Source organism: Brachypodium distachyon, chromosome 4 (genome assembly GCF_000005505.3).
Source record: "Brachypodium distachyon strain Bd21 chromosome 4, Brachypodium_distachyon_v3.0, whole genome shotgun sequence".
NCBI classification, from domain to species: Eukaryota; Viridiplantae; Streptophyta; class Magnoliopsida; order Poales; family Poaceae; genus Brachypodium; species Brachypodium distachyon.
This window is the reverse complement of record NC_016134.3, coordinates 39028168-39044216: the sequence shown is the minus strand read 5'-3', so window position 1 is coordinate 39044216 and position 16049 is coordinate 39028168. Positions and strand designations below refer to the sequence as shown.

General features: G+C 44.9%; 2 protein-coding genes and 1 long non-coding RNA gene across 4 annotated transcripts; 1 reads left to right on the top strand and 2 right to left on the bottom strand.

Annotated features, from left to right (window-relative positions):
* Positions 1-268: 268 nt before the first annotated feature.
* Positions 269-4103, bottom strand: LOC104584697. Its single transcript, XR_002966169.1, has 6 exons — positions 3964-4103; positions 3535-3638; positions 1800-1860; positions 1155-1298; positions 912-1056; positions 269-774 (listed from the first exon to the last, which is right to left on the bottom strand). It is a non-coding gene; the product is annotated as an uncharacterized LOC104584697 (long non-coding RNA).
* On the top strand, positions 590-4204 carry LOC100846248 (probable disease resistance RPP8-like protein 2). Of its 2 annotated transcripts, XM_024463080.1 has the most exons (3): positions 590-726; positions 963-3601; positions 3900-4204. In XM_024463080.1, the coding sequence occupies exons 2-3, from the start codon at positions 975-977 to the stop codon at positions 3913-3915; spliced, it is 2643 nt and encodes an 880-aa protein (XP_024318848.1). In that variant the 5' UTR covers positions 590-726; positions 963-974; the 3' UTR covers positions 3916-4204. The 2 variants fall into 2 exon arrangements, with proteins under 2 accessions (XP_024318848.1, XP_014758353.1); XM_014902867.2 differs by lacking the exon at positions 3900-4204 and having other exon boundaries at positions 963-3632.
* Positions 4205-4927: 723 nt separating this feature from the next.
* On the bottom strand, positions 4928-15821 carry LOC100845945. The gene is made up of 12 exons (XM_003578265.3): positions 15616-15821; positions 15439-15500; positions 14701-14769; positions 14498-14579; positions 13958-14028; positions 7233-7334; positions 7054-7143; positions 5944-6018; positions 5836-5868; positions 5680-5760; positions 5439-5498; positions 4928-5348 (listed from the first exon to the last, which is right to left on the bottom strand). Exons 1-12 carry the CDS (start codon positions 15674-15676, stop codon positions 5172-5174), a joined length of 963 nt encoding a protein of 320 aa, XP_003578313.1. The 5' UTR covers positions 15677-15821; the 3' UTR covers positions 4928-5171.
* Between the last annotated feature and the right edge of the window lie 228 nt (positions 15822-16049).

The window sequence follows — 16049 nt, the reverse complement described above, 5'->3', positions numbered from 1 at the left end:
GCTCACGCTCACGGGTAAAAACAGGTATGGCTCCAAGCTGATACAGTTTGTTCAGAACTAGGTAATCAGCATGTCAATCAGTGAAACTTTCTACGTAGCCAAACAATGAAACTTCTAATAGGAAAATGCTTTTTTTTTGTGGAGAATAGGAAAATATTCGCTTAGTTTGGGTGAACTTCCTAAACCCTTAGCGGTGAGCATGCAGCACATGTATGTGCGAAGAAAGCGGTAAGCATAGTTTCTTCAGTATGCTTTGATGCAACCCCGGTTTCCTCATCCAATCAGATTGTAATCCTGAACAATTGTCTTAACAAAGTGGACTACAAGTTTTTTTTTTAAAAGCTTCAGTGCTTCACATGGTGGCCCAGGAGCCAATACATGTAGTGGCGTAGTGCCACAAACTGCAGAAACCATCCGGGCCGGTCGTTGAGTGCCTTGCCCTTTCGTGATAAACTAATGAAAAGTTTGTTCTAATTATATTGTTTTTAATGCAACACCTAGTCAGGATTCAGGAACCCGTCCACGTTCGAAAAACAAAAGAAGAAGCACTGTCACAAGACCCCGCGTCAACGTCACTAGCCCAGAGTATTGAAACAGCACTTCACAGTCATCGACGTCCATGAACTGACTTTGGCATTCTGGATAACAACAAACCACACGAATTCCTCTCGAGACAACCGAGCTTCCAGATCCAGAATCCAGTGTTCTCTTCGGCGGATAGCACAGGTATTTGTCCCGGTCCGGCTGCATGATTGCATCTTTGGGCTTCTAGTTCTGCTCAGAGTAAACAGGAAAAGGAATTAGGTTCATCTCATTACTTTCTTTCAAGCATTGATTCGCATCGAAACAGGACGATAACAAGGCAGAGTGGCAGACCCATGCTTTTTACTTCAGTATATACTAGATCATACCTCAATTGCGATCATCTTTTAAGTTGCCTAACCCTGTGATACCAAATACAGAAATCAAGAGATATGGCCGAGCATGTGGTTGCTGCTGTGTTGCAAAGGGCAGGCGCCGCTGTAATCCAAGAAGCTGCCTCTCTGCGCCAAGTTCCTGCCAAGGTGGAGACCCTCAAATCTGAGCTTCGGCGCATGCAGTGCTTCCTCAGAGACACAGATGCGAGGATGGAGAGGGGCGAAATGGCTAACCACCTGGTGTCAGAGGTCAGGGATGTAGCTTACAGCATCGAGATTATTATCGACATGGCAAACATCTTGGCGAGGGAGAACAACATAAAAAGGTCCTTCATGGGTGCCATGTCGAAGGGTGCTCATTACCCCTTCCACTGCATGCATCTGTACAACATCGTAAAAAGGATTGATAGAGTAACAGCAAGGGTTCATGCAATCTTCCAAGAATTCACAAAGTATAGTATTGCTGGTATTAGCCTGAATGAGATGAGATATAGCATGGAAGAGAACGCAAGTTTACGGGCTAAGAGACTGATACTTCCAGATTTTGAGGACGAGCTAGATGTCATTGGCTTCCATACTGAAATCAACCAAATCAAGGATGACCTGCTTGACTCGGAGAACAAGGATCTCACTGTCATCTCCCTTGTTGGTCCAGGAGGAGCAGGGAAATCAACCGTTGCCAGGAAGGTCTACAATCTTGTCGCCAAAAAACATTTCCATTCGTGTGTATGGATATGTATATCACAGCAATTTACAGTCTATGGTGCACTAAAGGATATTGTTAAAGGGACCATGGGGACTCAAAACTCCGAAGAACTAGGTAAAATGAGTGAGGCAGAAATTATAAAGAAGATCCACAATTTTCTCAAGGACAAAACATACCTGGTAGTTTTAGATGATGTCTGGAGAATGGAAGACTGGGATATGATCCAAGCCGCCTTTCCTGATGTAAAAAATGGAAGCAGAATGGTCGTGACAACCCGCAATTCAGCAGTGTCCAATCATCCCAACACAAGAAAAATAATCCAGGATCTGAAGCTTCTCAACGACGAGGAAAGTATAGAGTTGTTCAATAGAAAAGCATTTCCTCCCTACGTTGTCCATGATAGAAATGATATGGATAGTTTCAGAGAAATAGGCAAGGCACTTGCATTAAAATGCAATGGCTTGCCTCTTGCAATTGTAGTCCTGGGAGGTTTCCTTTCAAAGAATCTCAGAATCACAGAGTGGAGAAGAATGGTTGCCAGCATAAATTGGGATGCAATGAAGAATGAAGGCGACATCAAAGCCATACTGGACCTTAGTTACTATGATCTGTCAAGTAATATGAAAGCATGCTTTTTATACATTACATCCTTCCCAGAGGACTACGCAGTCCCTGTTGGCCTTCTTACAAAGTTATGGATTGCAGAAGGTTTCATACCAAATGTGCGCGAATGCTCCCTTGCAGAAACTGCACTCAGGTATGTGGAAGAACTGGCACAACGCTGCATGGTCCTAACTGAAAAGAGGAGCTCCAGGTGCATCAAGACCGTAAAAGTGCATGATGTGTTGCGTGATTGGGGAATTGGGCGTGCTCGAAGAGAAGGGTTCTTCAAAGACTGCAGTTCCAGCAATGACGTGGAGACCTCATATTCCAATGAAATGAGAGCTTACAGAGTGGTTCTCTATGACTCTGTTTGCGTAAAAGTTGGTATTGCTATACCAAATCTGCACTCCTTGCTGATCCTCAATGCAGCTCGCTTAGAATGGAATGCTGCCTTTTTTTTTCATGGCTTATATTATTTGCGGGTGCTCTACGTCGATGGCATGAGAGGGAAATGGCAGCTTCCTACAGATATTGGCAAGATGGTACATCTGAGGTATCTTGGCTTGAAAGGTGGCACATATGTACTTCCTGCTTCCATCAGTAATCTCACAAATTTGCATACTTTTGATGCAAGAGATGCCACAGTGGAAGCACTCCCTATTGCTCTCTTGAGCATTTGGACACTGAAGCACGTCCATATCTACAAGGTCGAGTCATGGTCCATGCTGAAGACTACCATACAAAGCAACCTGAAATCTCTTTTCATATTACTGGCATCCAACATGCCAAAGCAATGGGAAGCAGCGATTGAAAGAATGGAAAGCAACCCCTCCTGGTGCTTTGGGAGGCACTACCAGAGTGTCAAACAACTGGAAATTGTTGGGTCATTCGAGGACAAGTTCGGTGTGCCCAATGACCTACATCTTCCTGATCTGCTTCTCCTTCCGCACAACTTGAGACGGCTAAAATTTAGTTGTCCTAATTTGCTGAATGATGAAGATCCCATGCCAACACTTGGGAGCTGGCTTCCATTCCTGAATGTATTAGAAATAGGGGTTAGGTCATATACAGGTGCAACCATCACCTGCCCTTCTGGTGGGTTTCCAAATCTGTACAATTTGGTACTCCACGATCTTGATGTTGAACAGTGGGTATTGGAGGATGGGGCCATGCCAAAGCTCAGAATATTAACTTTGTGCAAGTGCACCAAGCTGAAAGCACTACCAGAAGGATTGCAGCACCTGAAGGAACTTAGGAAGCTGAAAGTGATAGCGATGCCTAAGTTGTGCCAAGTATTGTGCTACTTACTCCACCGGGCAGGACGCGAGGTTATCATCAGGTCAAGTGAGGAAGACTTCCAGCATGTAGAGATCCCGTAAGTACACGTTTCTGCTACATGTCTCCATTTTCAGCTGGTAGAACAATGCCATGGAATCTAATCATATATCTCGATTCACCAGATAGTTAACTACTCATAAGGAAAAGCTAAATACTTCAAAAGCGAAATAACGCCTAGCTACAAGAGCTCAAAAGTAATAACAGCTATAATTCACTGCAAGCCATGTTGTGTAGCTTTAACATTTATCATGATGCTATTCTATCTAAAGCACCACTGTTTCTATTCTAAAGTAAACACTCATGACTAAACTAGTGTGGGATGTCCTCTCATGCAGTAAGGATGACAGGTAACAAGCTGAAATCCACGGATAATGGGGAGCAGGAGTAATTTAACTTCACCTCAATCTTACATGCCGGGTAGGATGGATGTCGACTTCCCCCGTGAGTTACTGACGTGATACAGACGATTTGTCAATTGTGCTTGCATATTTATTTCACACAGTATTGTACTTAATATATGCACGAAGAAAGTATTTTCATACCTAGAGTTTACCAAAAGTGTATACTGGACATCCCTGATGTACATGAGACACAGTTTGTAACTTATATAACTAATGCCAACTAGATTTGTGCCAGTACATATCATGTGATTTCTAGATGAGCTCTTATAAACTGACGTAAATGCTAAATCCACGTATGTTCCAGTATATCACGTGTTCAGATAGTATTGTTCCTCGTTGGCATGCCATAATGCTCTGGCGCAAGTGCTCTCAATCCTACCGTGATGTTTGCTTGAATGACGAAAATCAATTGAGAAATGTAGCAAGAATCACATCGCGAGTTCAGACTTGGGGCGCAGCGGGGAGCGAGCGGGCGGCGCGCGGCATGAGCTGGAGGCAGGCACGCTAGGGTTGAGCAAAAAGGGCGCCGCGCTAGGGTTGAGCAGAAGCGGCGCGTGACCGAACGGACGATCAAACTGTGCACGGGCGGCGGCCGGCGGGCGATCGAGTTCGGATTGAGGTCGCAAACTCGCAGCAAATCGGGGGCAGAGAGCCTTACCTGATCTCATCTGTCGGTTTTGGGCGGGCCGTCGCTTCTCATCACTTCTCCCGGCCCGTTGTAACCAAGGCAACCAAGCTGCCAAATGCGAAAAGTGCCTTGCCATAGTCGAGCACACAGTTGCATATATATCCCTGCGATTACCAGCCCCGCGAGGTGCATCGTCAGAACTCGGAATTTCTTCCTTCATAGCCTCAGAGCCAGAGGTGAGCACCTACCGGGATTTGCAGTTCGTCTGTACTCGCCGCTCCTCTGCCGACAACAAAAACGATGAATATGCGGAGCGCCTTCCGCCCGATCCCAATTCGACAAGTAAAACGCGGTATATTTATTCATCCGCACCACTTGCTTAATTATGGGCGGACAACATCAAATCAAAACATGAAACGAATCAAATACAAGTTGACTTCGACAGAGCAATGCCCACGCCTGTCTATCCTGGAAAACCATCACTCCGGAAGCAGGTTATTCTTCTATATTTACTATCAAAACAAAGCAATCAAGAATGCAATGTACATCACATGCTGGCACTGGCAGGTATGTTGCGATCACAGTGCGAGGCCTTCCTTCCGGAATGAAAATCTGTTTGACCTGTGCACCGCGGCGCTCTTTACGGGCACATCAAACGTTGTCATGGTTTTCTTGGAGTCGTTCTGTGTGACTGTATTTGGCTTCGAGTCAATTGCCTTTAGTTCCTCGTTGCTCTCTAGAAATAACTCGAGTCCCTAATAGTATGCACGGAATAGAAGATTTAGCGTCAATAAACTGAAATCATCTGCAAGGGAGGACATCCATCTGATAAAAAGGGGCATTACCTTCACCGACTTCTTTTCAGTTTGAGCCTGGTCTAGAAGCTTGAGTTTTTCATCCGCTTCCTGGAACAAATGATAGAGATGGATCATCACAAAGATAGCTAAATATACATGTTAAGATCAAATATGGATCATTGCAAAAGATAGCTAAATCTACATGATATGATCGCCTAAATGAATAGGCATTAAACAGGATAGTGTACACACTCACAAGTCACAACCAATGTATAAATGATCTGCTTACCTGAAAAAACTTCGCATTTATTCCCTCTTTTATGCCTCCTGCCATTTTGCAGAGGTACCATATACCAGCATTAGCCGCGTCCTGTCATTACACATGAGAAGTTAGGACAACCAAAATTTGAGCATGCCATGGGTACTCATGAGTATGTTTAGTTACCTGTTTATTGTCAAGTAAATATATCTTCTCTTCCTGATAATGGTTTAAGAAACGAAGTTAGGGATTTTGGACAAAGATGTACAACGGTTACAGAATGCTCAAACTCACCAATCCGGCTACCATCTGTTGAATTGCTTCAACGTCAAAGCCAATTTGAGACAGGTCAGTTTTAACATCGTTGACCTGTGCATAACAGAGAAGAATTGCAATTTTATTTCCTAGTATCCCAAGTATGCAGTATGTACATTGCTACATTATACTAAACAAATGACCAGAACAGTCTTGGTAACAATGTAAAGAACAGAGCATGTTTTCAGTGTTCTTACAGAAGAAAGGAAGAGAAAAAAGGCTGTAAAACATATCTGCTCCATGCATGAAAGTCAAAGACTACCAATAGCTTACCAAAGAACAACTCCCTCAGATCCATAATAAGTGTCGGGTATTAGCACAAAGTTAGTACAATTTTGTACTCCCTCCGTCCCATATTAAGTGACAAAATACTACATGTATCTAGATGCACTTTACATACATATTTAGACACATTTGAGTCACTTAATATGGGACGGAGGGAGTACTAAATTCCCGACACTTATTATGGATCGGAGGGAGTATATGTAAACATAATCATAGTCTTCATAGACCATTTAAATGACAAGAAAAAAAATGTGTTGCTCATTAATTATGCATGTGCTTGGCTGCTTGCATGTATCCTGGGCGATGTGATTATATTTTGTGGTGCATGGACAAAAAAGTACATGGAATACACCGCAGTTATGATTATAACTAGAGCCAGGACATCCATGTGTGTCATCCTACATCTAATTCCCATTAAAAGCCATTTCAAGTGTTGCACCAGACAAGAGAATGTCTTAGGTGCTCTTACAGGAGAAAATGAACAAAAAAAAGAACTGTAAAATATATCTGTTCCATGCATGAAAGTTAAAGACTAGCAATAGTTACCAAAAAGTTACATTTAAACATAATCAAATATCTTATGCGCTACGCGGATGTGGTATAGCGTACAGTAGTTTTGTGCTACTCATCGTCAGATACATAAATATCTGGAGGTGTTGATCAGGCGATGTACAAAATAGAATGACACAGCAATTGCTGCTCTGCAAAGAACAAACTTTAGAAGGTCTGATGTGTGAATCATTTAACATGTCATCATATAACTGTCCAGCACTAATAGAGTAACACCAGGGCAGATGAACAGACCTCATTTCGAATATGTTTGGAGATCTCGACTTGTTCATCCATTTTCCCATCCAAATTCTGAAGCCGCTGAGTTAGATGTTTTTTTGTTGCCTGATATTAGTTGAAATGCAAGGTCATAAGTCAGTAAATATGAGAGGACAGATAACAATGAATATGAAATAATATCGTGTAAAGCATACTGCTAGTGCTGATGAAACTTGCTCCAATTGCTTCGACATGCTCTCGACAGCACTGGCCATGTTGCGTTTCGTGACAAACATAACGTCTGACAAGGACCATCCCTGCAAAAGGTTATTAACATATAAGAAAGCAAAAGCACGATTGATGAAAGTTTGCACGGATAATTTATATGTGCAATTGTGCGGTCTACATAGCAAGTTTCATATTTAAAAATAACAACCTGGAGCCATCACTAGCATAACAAGAAAGATCTGAGGATTTTACCCAAATCCTAGTGAATCCAAGAATCAGTCCATTTGAAACTCTTCATAGGATGTCCTATCCCCATATTTAAATTATTTTACAGAATAAGAATATTATTAACCCTCTATTACTAAATAGTCCACTACCTATTTTTCCTCAACTCTCAGCCATTCACGTCATTATTCTTTTTGATGAGAAGGTTTATTTCCTTCATGTAATTCCCCAGCCAAAGGCACCACTTCTCTTTGTGTTCTGAAACTGACAGCAAAACTGACTCCCATGGTTGCTTATAATCTCCACTCTCGTTGACTACAAAATCATGGGCCACCGCTCGCTTCCCACATGATTTTGTTCCTCTCTAATCAGCGACAGCTACCAGTACGGCAGTTAGAGCCCCATGCAGACATGGCATGCACATCCATGTGCAAGGCCACCCGTAGTCAGCAGAAACACGCCCAGGGCCAGGAAACCAGAGAGCATGGTGACCTGTGCGGATACTGCGCCATGATGTATTGCCATGTCCATCACGAGCTCAGGCCCATCTGATCCGGAACCATGCCCAACATCTGAAGAAGATACGTCAGTGTCCAGCTGGCTGACCAGCAGGATACGTAAATGTGCTGCCGTCTACACAAACTGTTTGGACCATAGAACAGGTTGTTAGAGTTGTAGTTGTGTAGCCATGTTATATCCCCATTGTATAAGGGGTTTTCTGCATATTTGCCACACATGTACCTGTATATATACTGGCCTTTGGCCTCCTGGAAATAAAAGTTGCATATTTCCTTACATGGTATCAGAGCCTAGGGTTTTAATTCTCCGCCGCACGTGCAACTCGTGCAAATCGAATCGTTTTTTTTGCAGATCGATCTCTCCAGTCGATCCATATCGATCTCTCCCCTGTCGATCTGATCGATTCCAGGCTGCAGCTTTCTGCTCGTCTCCACGCACAGGCTGCATCTCTCTCTCCCTCCACCAGCAATCGCTGCTGTCCGCCGGTGCCACTGCAGCCTGCTCCGGATCTCCGTCCGCCGCTGCTGCCTTGCCGCACCTCCGTCGGCCGCCGCCTCACCGGTCCTCCCAGGCCGCTGTCCCTTTGATCGGGGCCAGCCCTCTGTTTCTTTGAACAGAGCAGTTACAATGTCATCTTCTTCTGGCTATGTCGCTATACCTCGCTGTCTGGTGATTTTTGATGGGGTCAACTACACCGACTTCGTCGCCCACATGCATGGTCTTGGACTTTGGGGCGCTCTTTCAGGCGAGGTACCATGCCCGCCGTCTCCTGTTCAGCCTGTTGAGCCTTCTCCGCCTGTACCTCCGACTGTTGATCGACGGCTGCCCAAGATACTGTTGCTGCTGCCAAGAAGGCCGATGATGCTGCTGTTGTTGCCTATGAGCAGCGGCTCTCTGACTACAAGGTTGCACTTGACGATTTTCGTGTTGCGCTTGCTGCCTACGCACACTGGATGGATGCAGATGCCCGTGCCTCGGCTGTTCTTGTTGCCAGTGTTCTGCCCCAATTCTCCTCCGAGATTGTCAGCCTCTCCTCGGCGTTTCAGATGTGGACTCACCTGAGCCGGCGTTATCAGCCCTCTGGTGACGCTATGTACCTCTCCGTGGTCTGTCAGGAGCACGAACTTCGACAGGGTGATGCTACCATCGATGAGTTCTACACTCGGAGTTCGGCTATTTGGAGACAGCTTGATTCTCTTCGCTCCACTGGTTGTGGCACATGTGCATGCTGTCAGACTACTCATGCTGACAGGGAGTTCCACCACCTTTACGAGTTTTTGTCGCGGCTCCGAAAGGAGTTCAAGCCGCGGCGTGCTCAGCTCTTCGCACGGGTCCCTCGTGTCACTCTACTGGAGGCACTCACCGAGCTTCGTGCTGAGGAGACTCGTCTGCGTGGTGCTGGTTTACTGGAGATTCCCACCGTCCTCACTGCTCGACCGCCCGCTACACCTACTACACCTCGTTCCATTGCCTCGGCTCCCCTGCTGCCTACTCCGGGGGGTGGATCTCGCCCTCCATCTGGTGGTGGTCGTCCTCATTGCACCTATTGCGAGAAGGACGGTCATAGTTATTCTTCCTGCTTCAGGCGGAAGCAAGATCTTGCTCGTGGCTCTTCGTCTTCAGGCACCGGATCGTCTACTTCGACCTCTGCATCGACATCCTCCACCTTGTCATCCATTGAGCAGGAGATTGCACGTCTTCATCTTATGCTTGCTGCTACTGGTTCTCCCTCAGCAGGTTCTGCAGGTTCTGCTACTGAGTCCTCTGGCACTGAGAGACCGCCTCCTCCGCAGTCAGGATCGTCGCACGAGCGCTCTGGTTGGAGCTGGCCCCCGGTGCCGTGACTCTCAAGGCCTCTGGGAGCTTGACTGGCTTCGTTCTCCTTCCGCTGCCCCTGTCGCCAGCCTTTCAGCTCCAGTTGTTCTGTCTACTAGCTCTTTTCAGCAGTGGCACCATCGTCTTGGTCATCTATGTGGTTCTCGTTTGTCGTCTTCAGTTCGTCGAGGTCTTCTGGGGTCTGTCTCAGGAGACGTGTCATTAGATTGTCAGGGTTGTAAACTCGGTAAACAGATTCAGTTACCATATCCTCATAGTGAGTCAGTGTCTAAGCGTCCTTTTGATCTTGTTCACTCAGATGTTTGGAGTCATGTTTGGAGTCAGGCTCCCTTTGTTTCGAAAGGGGGTCATCGTTACTATGTTCTTTTTATAGATGATTTTTCACGCTACACATGGATATACTTTATGTCTTCTCGTAGTGAGGTTTTATCTATATATCAGAAGTTTGCTGCCATGGTTCACACCCAGTTCCAGACTCCTATTCGTGTCTTTCGTGCAGATTCTGCTGGTGAGTATACCTCCCGTTCCCTGCGCGGATTCCTTGCTGAGCAGGGCACGCTTGCTCAGTTCTCTTGTCCTGGTGCTCATGCTCAGAATGGTGTTGCTGAGCGCAAGCATCGTCATCTTCTTGAGACGGCTCGCGCCTTGATGATCGCTGCCTCCCTTCCTCCTCACTTTTGGGCCGAGGCGGTATCTACTGCTGCCTATCTTATCAACATCCAGCCATCCTTTGCTCTAAAAGGGGGCATTCCTCTTGAGCGTCTCTGGGATCACTCTCCTGACTACTCTAAGCTTCGGTCATTTGGCTGCGTTTGCTACGTTCTTCTAGCTGATCACAAGCATACCAAGCTGACCGCTCAGTCTGTTGAGTGTGTCTTCCTCGGATATGATGATGAGCACAAGGGCTATCGGTGCTGGGATCCGAATGCTCGTCGGATACGGATTTCTCGGGATGTGACTTTTGATGAGTCTCGTCCTTTCTATCCTCGCCCATCTTCTCCCGAGGTTACCCCTGTAGAATCTCTCTCCTTCCTGATTCTTCCCGATACATCTATACCAGCCGATATATCTATACCAGCTAGTCGATTATCTGATCGTCCCACTGTGTCTTCACATCCTTCCTTTGAGACTTCACCCTCAGCGTCTCCTCCCCATACACCAGATTCTCCCGATCAGCCACAACATTCTCCTGATGCTCCAGCTAACTTGGTTCCACCTGTGCCTTCCTATCCTTTTTACTACACCCGTCGTTCTCGACTTCCGATTACTCCGGCTTCCCCTGTTCAGTTATCTTCCCCTATTCAGAGTTCAGATGTGCCTGGTCCTTCAGGTGAGGCCTCGTCTTCCACTGTGCAGCCTCCCGTTCCTTCATATGGCCTTCGCACTCGTCCGCTTCCTGCAATTGATCGTTATGGTTTTGCTGGCACTGCTCCTCTTGAGCCATCCTCTTATCGTGATGCTATTGTTCATCCTGAATGGCAGCATGCGATGGCCGAGGAGATTGCTGCCCTTGAGCGCACTGGCACGTGGGATATTGTTTCTCCTCCTCCCCGTGTTCGTCCTATCACTTGCAAGTGGGTCTACAAGGTTAAGACTCGCTCTGATGGTACTCTTGAGCGCTATAAGGCGCATCTTGTGGCTCGTGGTTTTCAGCAGGAGCATGGTCGTGATTATGATGAGACCTTTGCTCCTATGGCTCATATGACCACTGTTCGCACTCTTCTTGCCGTGGCCTCTGTTCGTCACTGGTCTATTTCCCAGCTCGATGTCAAGAATGCCTTTCTTAATGGTGAGTTGCGTGAGGAGGTCTACATGCAGCCACCTCCTGGGTATTCTGTTCCTGACGGCATGATTTGTCGTCTTCTTCGCTCGCTCTATGGCCTCAAGCAGGCCCCTCGTGCCTGGTTTGAGCGCTTTGCCTCCGTGATCACTGCTGCTGGTTTTTCTGCCAGTGCACATGATCCTGCCCTCTTCGTCCACCTTTCTCCTCGAGGTCAGACTCTCCTTCTCCTCTATGTTGATGATATGATCATCACTGGGATGACCTTGAGTATATTGCCTTTGGTAAGGCACGTCTTAGTGAGCAGTTCCTTATGTCTGATCTTGGTCCCCTTCGATATTTTCTTGGGATTGAGGTCTCTTCCACCTCTGATGGCTTCTTTATTTCTCAGGAGAAGTACATTCAGGATCTTCTTGCTCGTGCTGCTCTTACTGATGAGCGCACTGTTGAGACTCCGATGGAGCTCAATGTTCATCTTCGTGCTTCTGACGGTGAGCCTCTTTCTGATCCGACTCGCTATCGTCATCTTGTTGGGAGTTTGGTATATCTAGCTGTCACTCGTCCAGATATTTCTTATCCGGTTCATGTTCTCAGTCAGTTTGTTTCTTCTCCCACTCATGTTCACTATAGCCACCTCCTTCGAGTTTGGCGTTATCTTCATGGGACTGTCTCTCGCCGTCTTTTCTTCCCACGCTCCAGCTCGCTCCAGCTTCGGGCATACTCAGATGCTACCTGGGCTAGTGATCCTTTGGATCGCCGGTCCTTGTCTGCTTATTGTGTTTTTCTAGGTGGTTCTCTTATTGCTTGGAAGACGAAGAAACAGGTTGCAGTCTCTCGTTCGAGTGCGGAGGCAGAGTTGCGTGCTATGGCGCTTTTGACGGCTGAGGTGACTTGGCTTCGGTGGTTACTTGAGGATTTTGGTGTTTCTGTTACTACACCTACTCCTCTTTTGTCAGACAATACATGTGCCATCAGCATTGCGCGTGATCCAGTGAAGCATGAGCTTACCAAGCATTTTGGTGTGGATGCTTCTTTCATGCGCTCTTGTGTACACGATCAGGTTGTTGCTCTCCAGTTTGTGCCTTCTGAGCTCCAGCTAGCAGATTTCTTCACGAAGGCCCAGACTAGAGCGCAGCATGGCTTCTATCTCTCCAAACTCAGTGTTGTTGATCCACCATGAGTTTGAGGGGGGGTGTTAGTTGTAGTTGTATAGCCATGTTATATCCCCATTGTATAAGGGGTTTTCTGCATATTTGCCACACCTGTACCTGTATATATACTGGCCTTTGGCCTCCTGGAAATACAAGTTGCATATTTCCTTACACAGGTAACACTTGAATCTGAATCTCTCTCAGATGTTTCTTTCTAGGGAGTTTACTACTCCCTCTGATCCATAAAAAGTGTCGCCCACTTAGTACAAATTTTGTACTAACTTACTACAAAATGGACGACATTTTTTATGGATCGGAGTAAGTATATTTTCTCACTGATTACTATTTTCATTGCAGGTATAAGTACCAAGAAGTCATTATATAGTTAGTAGCTGGGACTGCCTTCTTTAGAATTTTTGTTTACCAATTTATATGCTATTCAATGTAATTTTTTTACACTTATGTCCTACTTGACTAAACCATCCATCTAAAATCTGTATTATTTAGTTCTTCAAATTCCGTTATTTAATTCACCCCTGGATGTGGCTCATGTGACTATTGCTTTGATTCATAAGTTTGGAAAGACTGGCACACATTTGAATTTGATTCTATCTATACAGTTGTTTACTTCTCTGAAATTCTCTTCGGTCAATATATAGTTACCTTCTGAATATACAAGTTTGGTAAGCAGGACAGAAGTTCATCAAACGTTTGACACCCATTCGCATCGTCAAAGTAGCCGCACAAAGTTACCGCTGGTAAGTTCGTCGCATTACCATTCATATCCACTACTGGCTACTGCATGTTTCAACAAACTAATGGTCCAAATGTTTTCATTTATTTCATTGTTCATTGATTCAAATAAATCATGCCACTGAATTCCTGCAGCCATGCGAGGGGCATCTACTAGTTTATGAGAATGCACCAGTTATCTATATTTACAGTTGGATCCACAAATAAGAAGCATACTTCCCGAGAGATTTCTGAATTGATTGCAAGAACAAGCCAGAAGAGCAAATATCAACAAGGAATGTAAATGTACCAGTTACCGATTCTATAGAAAGCTATAAATTTTATAAGAAATATGGAACTTGTAGAGAAAGAAGGCTAGGAAAATGATCGCGACCATGGGTCAAAATTTGCACATAGAAAGTTTGGAAATAATTCATGCACCTTGTTTTGCATATTTTTTATATCTTACCTTGATCCACATATAGCCATACCCTAATGCTCCAACAGCAGCTGCTGGCAGTATGTAGGATGAAAAACTGCCTGAAAACAAATGCATATGTAGGTAAAGAAATGATACAAGAATCAGCAATAAATACAGTCAAATAAAAGGGGTAAGTAGCTCTTGCCCGCAGGTTCACAATTGTTGTGGGAAAATACTGAATTTACCAGCATTATTGTCCCACTGATATTAAACTGCTATATGTGACCAATTGAAACGTTTTTCAGTTTTGAAGCACTTCAAAATCATGAATCAGTTCATATCAAATTAGAGATCCAAATATTTCATGAGTTTTGGAAAAAGTAACTACAGCCTCCTTCAGCTGCAGATACTGTAGGAGATACATGCTTAAGTAACTATTTATCTGAACTTTTTTGAGCATTCATGGATAGTAGAGGTAAATCTGTAAATCTTATAGAGAGTATGGATTATTTTGTTTTGCGTAGCTTACTAAGAAAGTGAATGCTGAAAACAGAATGAAGCGACAATCATACAGATACAGGTACATACCTCCTGAGTCAGATTTTCCACTCAATATGGTAATGGGCCTTGATAAAGTTAAATCTCTGACTTCTTGGGCTAAATTCCGAATCTAGTATCAAAAAGCACCAAATGGAAAATAGAAACAATATTGTTAGAATTATCTTACTAAAGGATGCTTCTGTAATTTCCATAGAATTCTGATGCTAAGATATATATAAGCAACTGCATACCTGTGCTTGGATAAGGGCAATGTCATAAGGACTCGAACCTTCTCCTAGATTCACGCCTTTCATGAGCTCCTAAAAAAGAAAAACACAACATTACTCCTCTATGATATTGAAGATCGACATAGCTTACTATGAGTGAAACATGGAAATATTGTCTAAAAGCAAACACTACGAAACAATTGGGCAATAAGTTGCATGATTTGGAGTGCCAATTAATGAAATCATCAAACGCTTTGCTTTATACATTTCATAAGGTAGAAGCACAATGCCACTATACAATGCTCCATGTGTGTCATCCTACATCTAATTCTAATTGATACAAATGAAGGTAAGCAATGGACTCAAGTAGCTGGGAGTCGTATGTGCAGATTTATAATCATACGCTAATTCACATGGGCAGCGGCAACGCTCCTATTAAGTACTCCCTCTTGTTCACAAAGGTTAGCGTATTTGGTTTCGTTAAGACTAGTCTTGACCAATGATAACTTAATTAATATAATTTATATGATATGAAACCACAATTATTAGCAAGAAATTTTGAAGACCAATCTATTGGTATAAATTTCATGTATGAAAAAACACATATTAATTTAGTAATTCATGGTGAAAGTCTTGTCTTACCGAAACCAACCTTTATGAAATGGAGGGAGTATGAGCGTATTGTAAAGTTGCTACATAATCATTTGTTGTCCTCAGATACAAGGCTAAGGTAACTAACAAGGTATTGAAAAATCTACAGACCTGGAGCTCCGCCAGCACATCCGACAAGCGGCCATTCCGCAGGACGATCGACCCCGTCAGACCTGCCGTGACACAAAGTTAACATTCCAGGATCCAAACTAGCAGCCAATTCGAATTTCGAGGAGGTCGGACCCAAAATCGATAGATTCGCGGGGTGGGGAGGGGGAGGATTACGACCTGCGCCGACGAGGATAAGGACCTTTGAGGCGGCGAACCCCGTCTGCGTCGCCATCGCCATGCCCTTCCGCCGCCCACGGGCTCTCCCGTTCGCCTCTAGGAGGTTCTAGAATCTAGAAGGGGACCAGCGTCTTGAGTAGGTGGGGGGAAGACACAGGAGGCGGGGTAAGCTTGGAAGAGGAAGAGGGGAAAGCGTGCCCGGAGACGACGCGCGTTGGCCACTTGTTCAGTTGGACGGTGGGGCCAGGCTCGGAGCTTGGGCGCTCGGCTCCTCCGCTCCTGTCGGCTAGTACTAGTTGTGTACACACGGCGTTTTTTAAGAAACAAATCGTATTCCAGATTCAAATTCAAATTTCACAGTTTTTATCCACACATGCCACATGGTACACAGCGCTAGCTATCCTCTTCCCTCTCCGTCCCATATTAACCATATT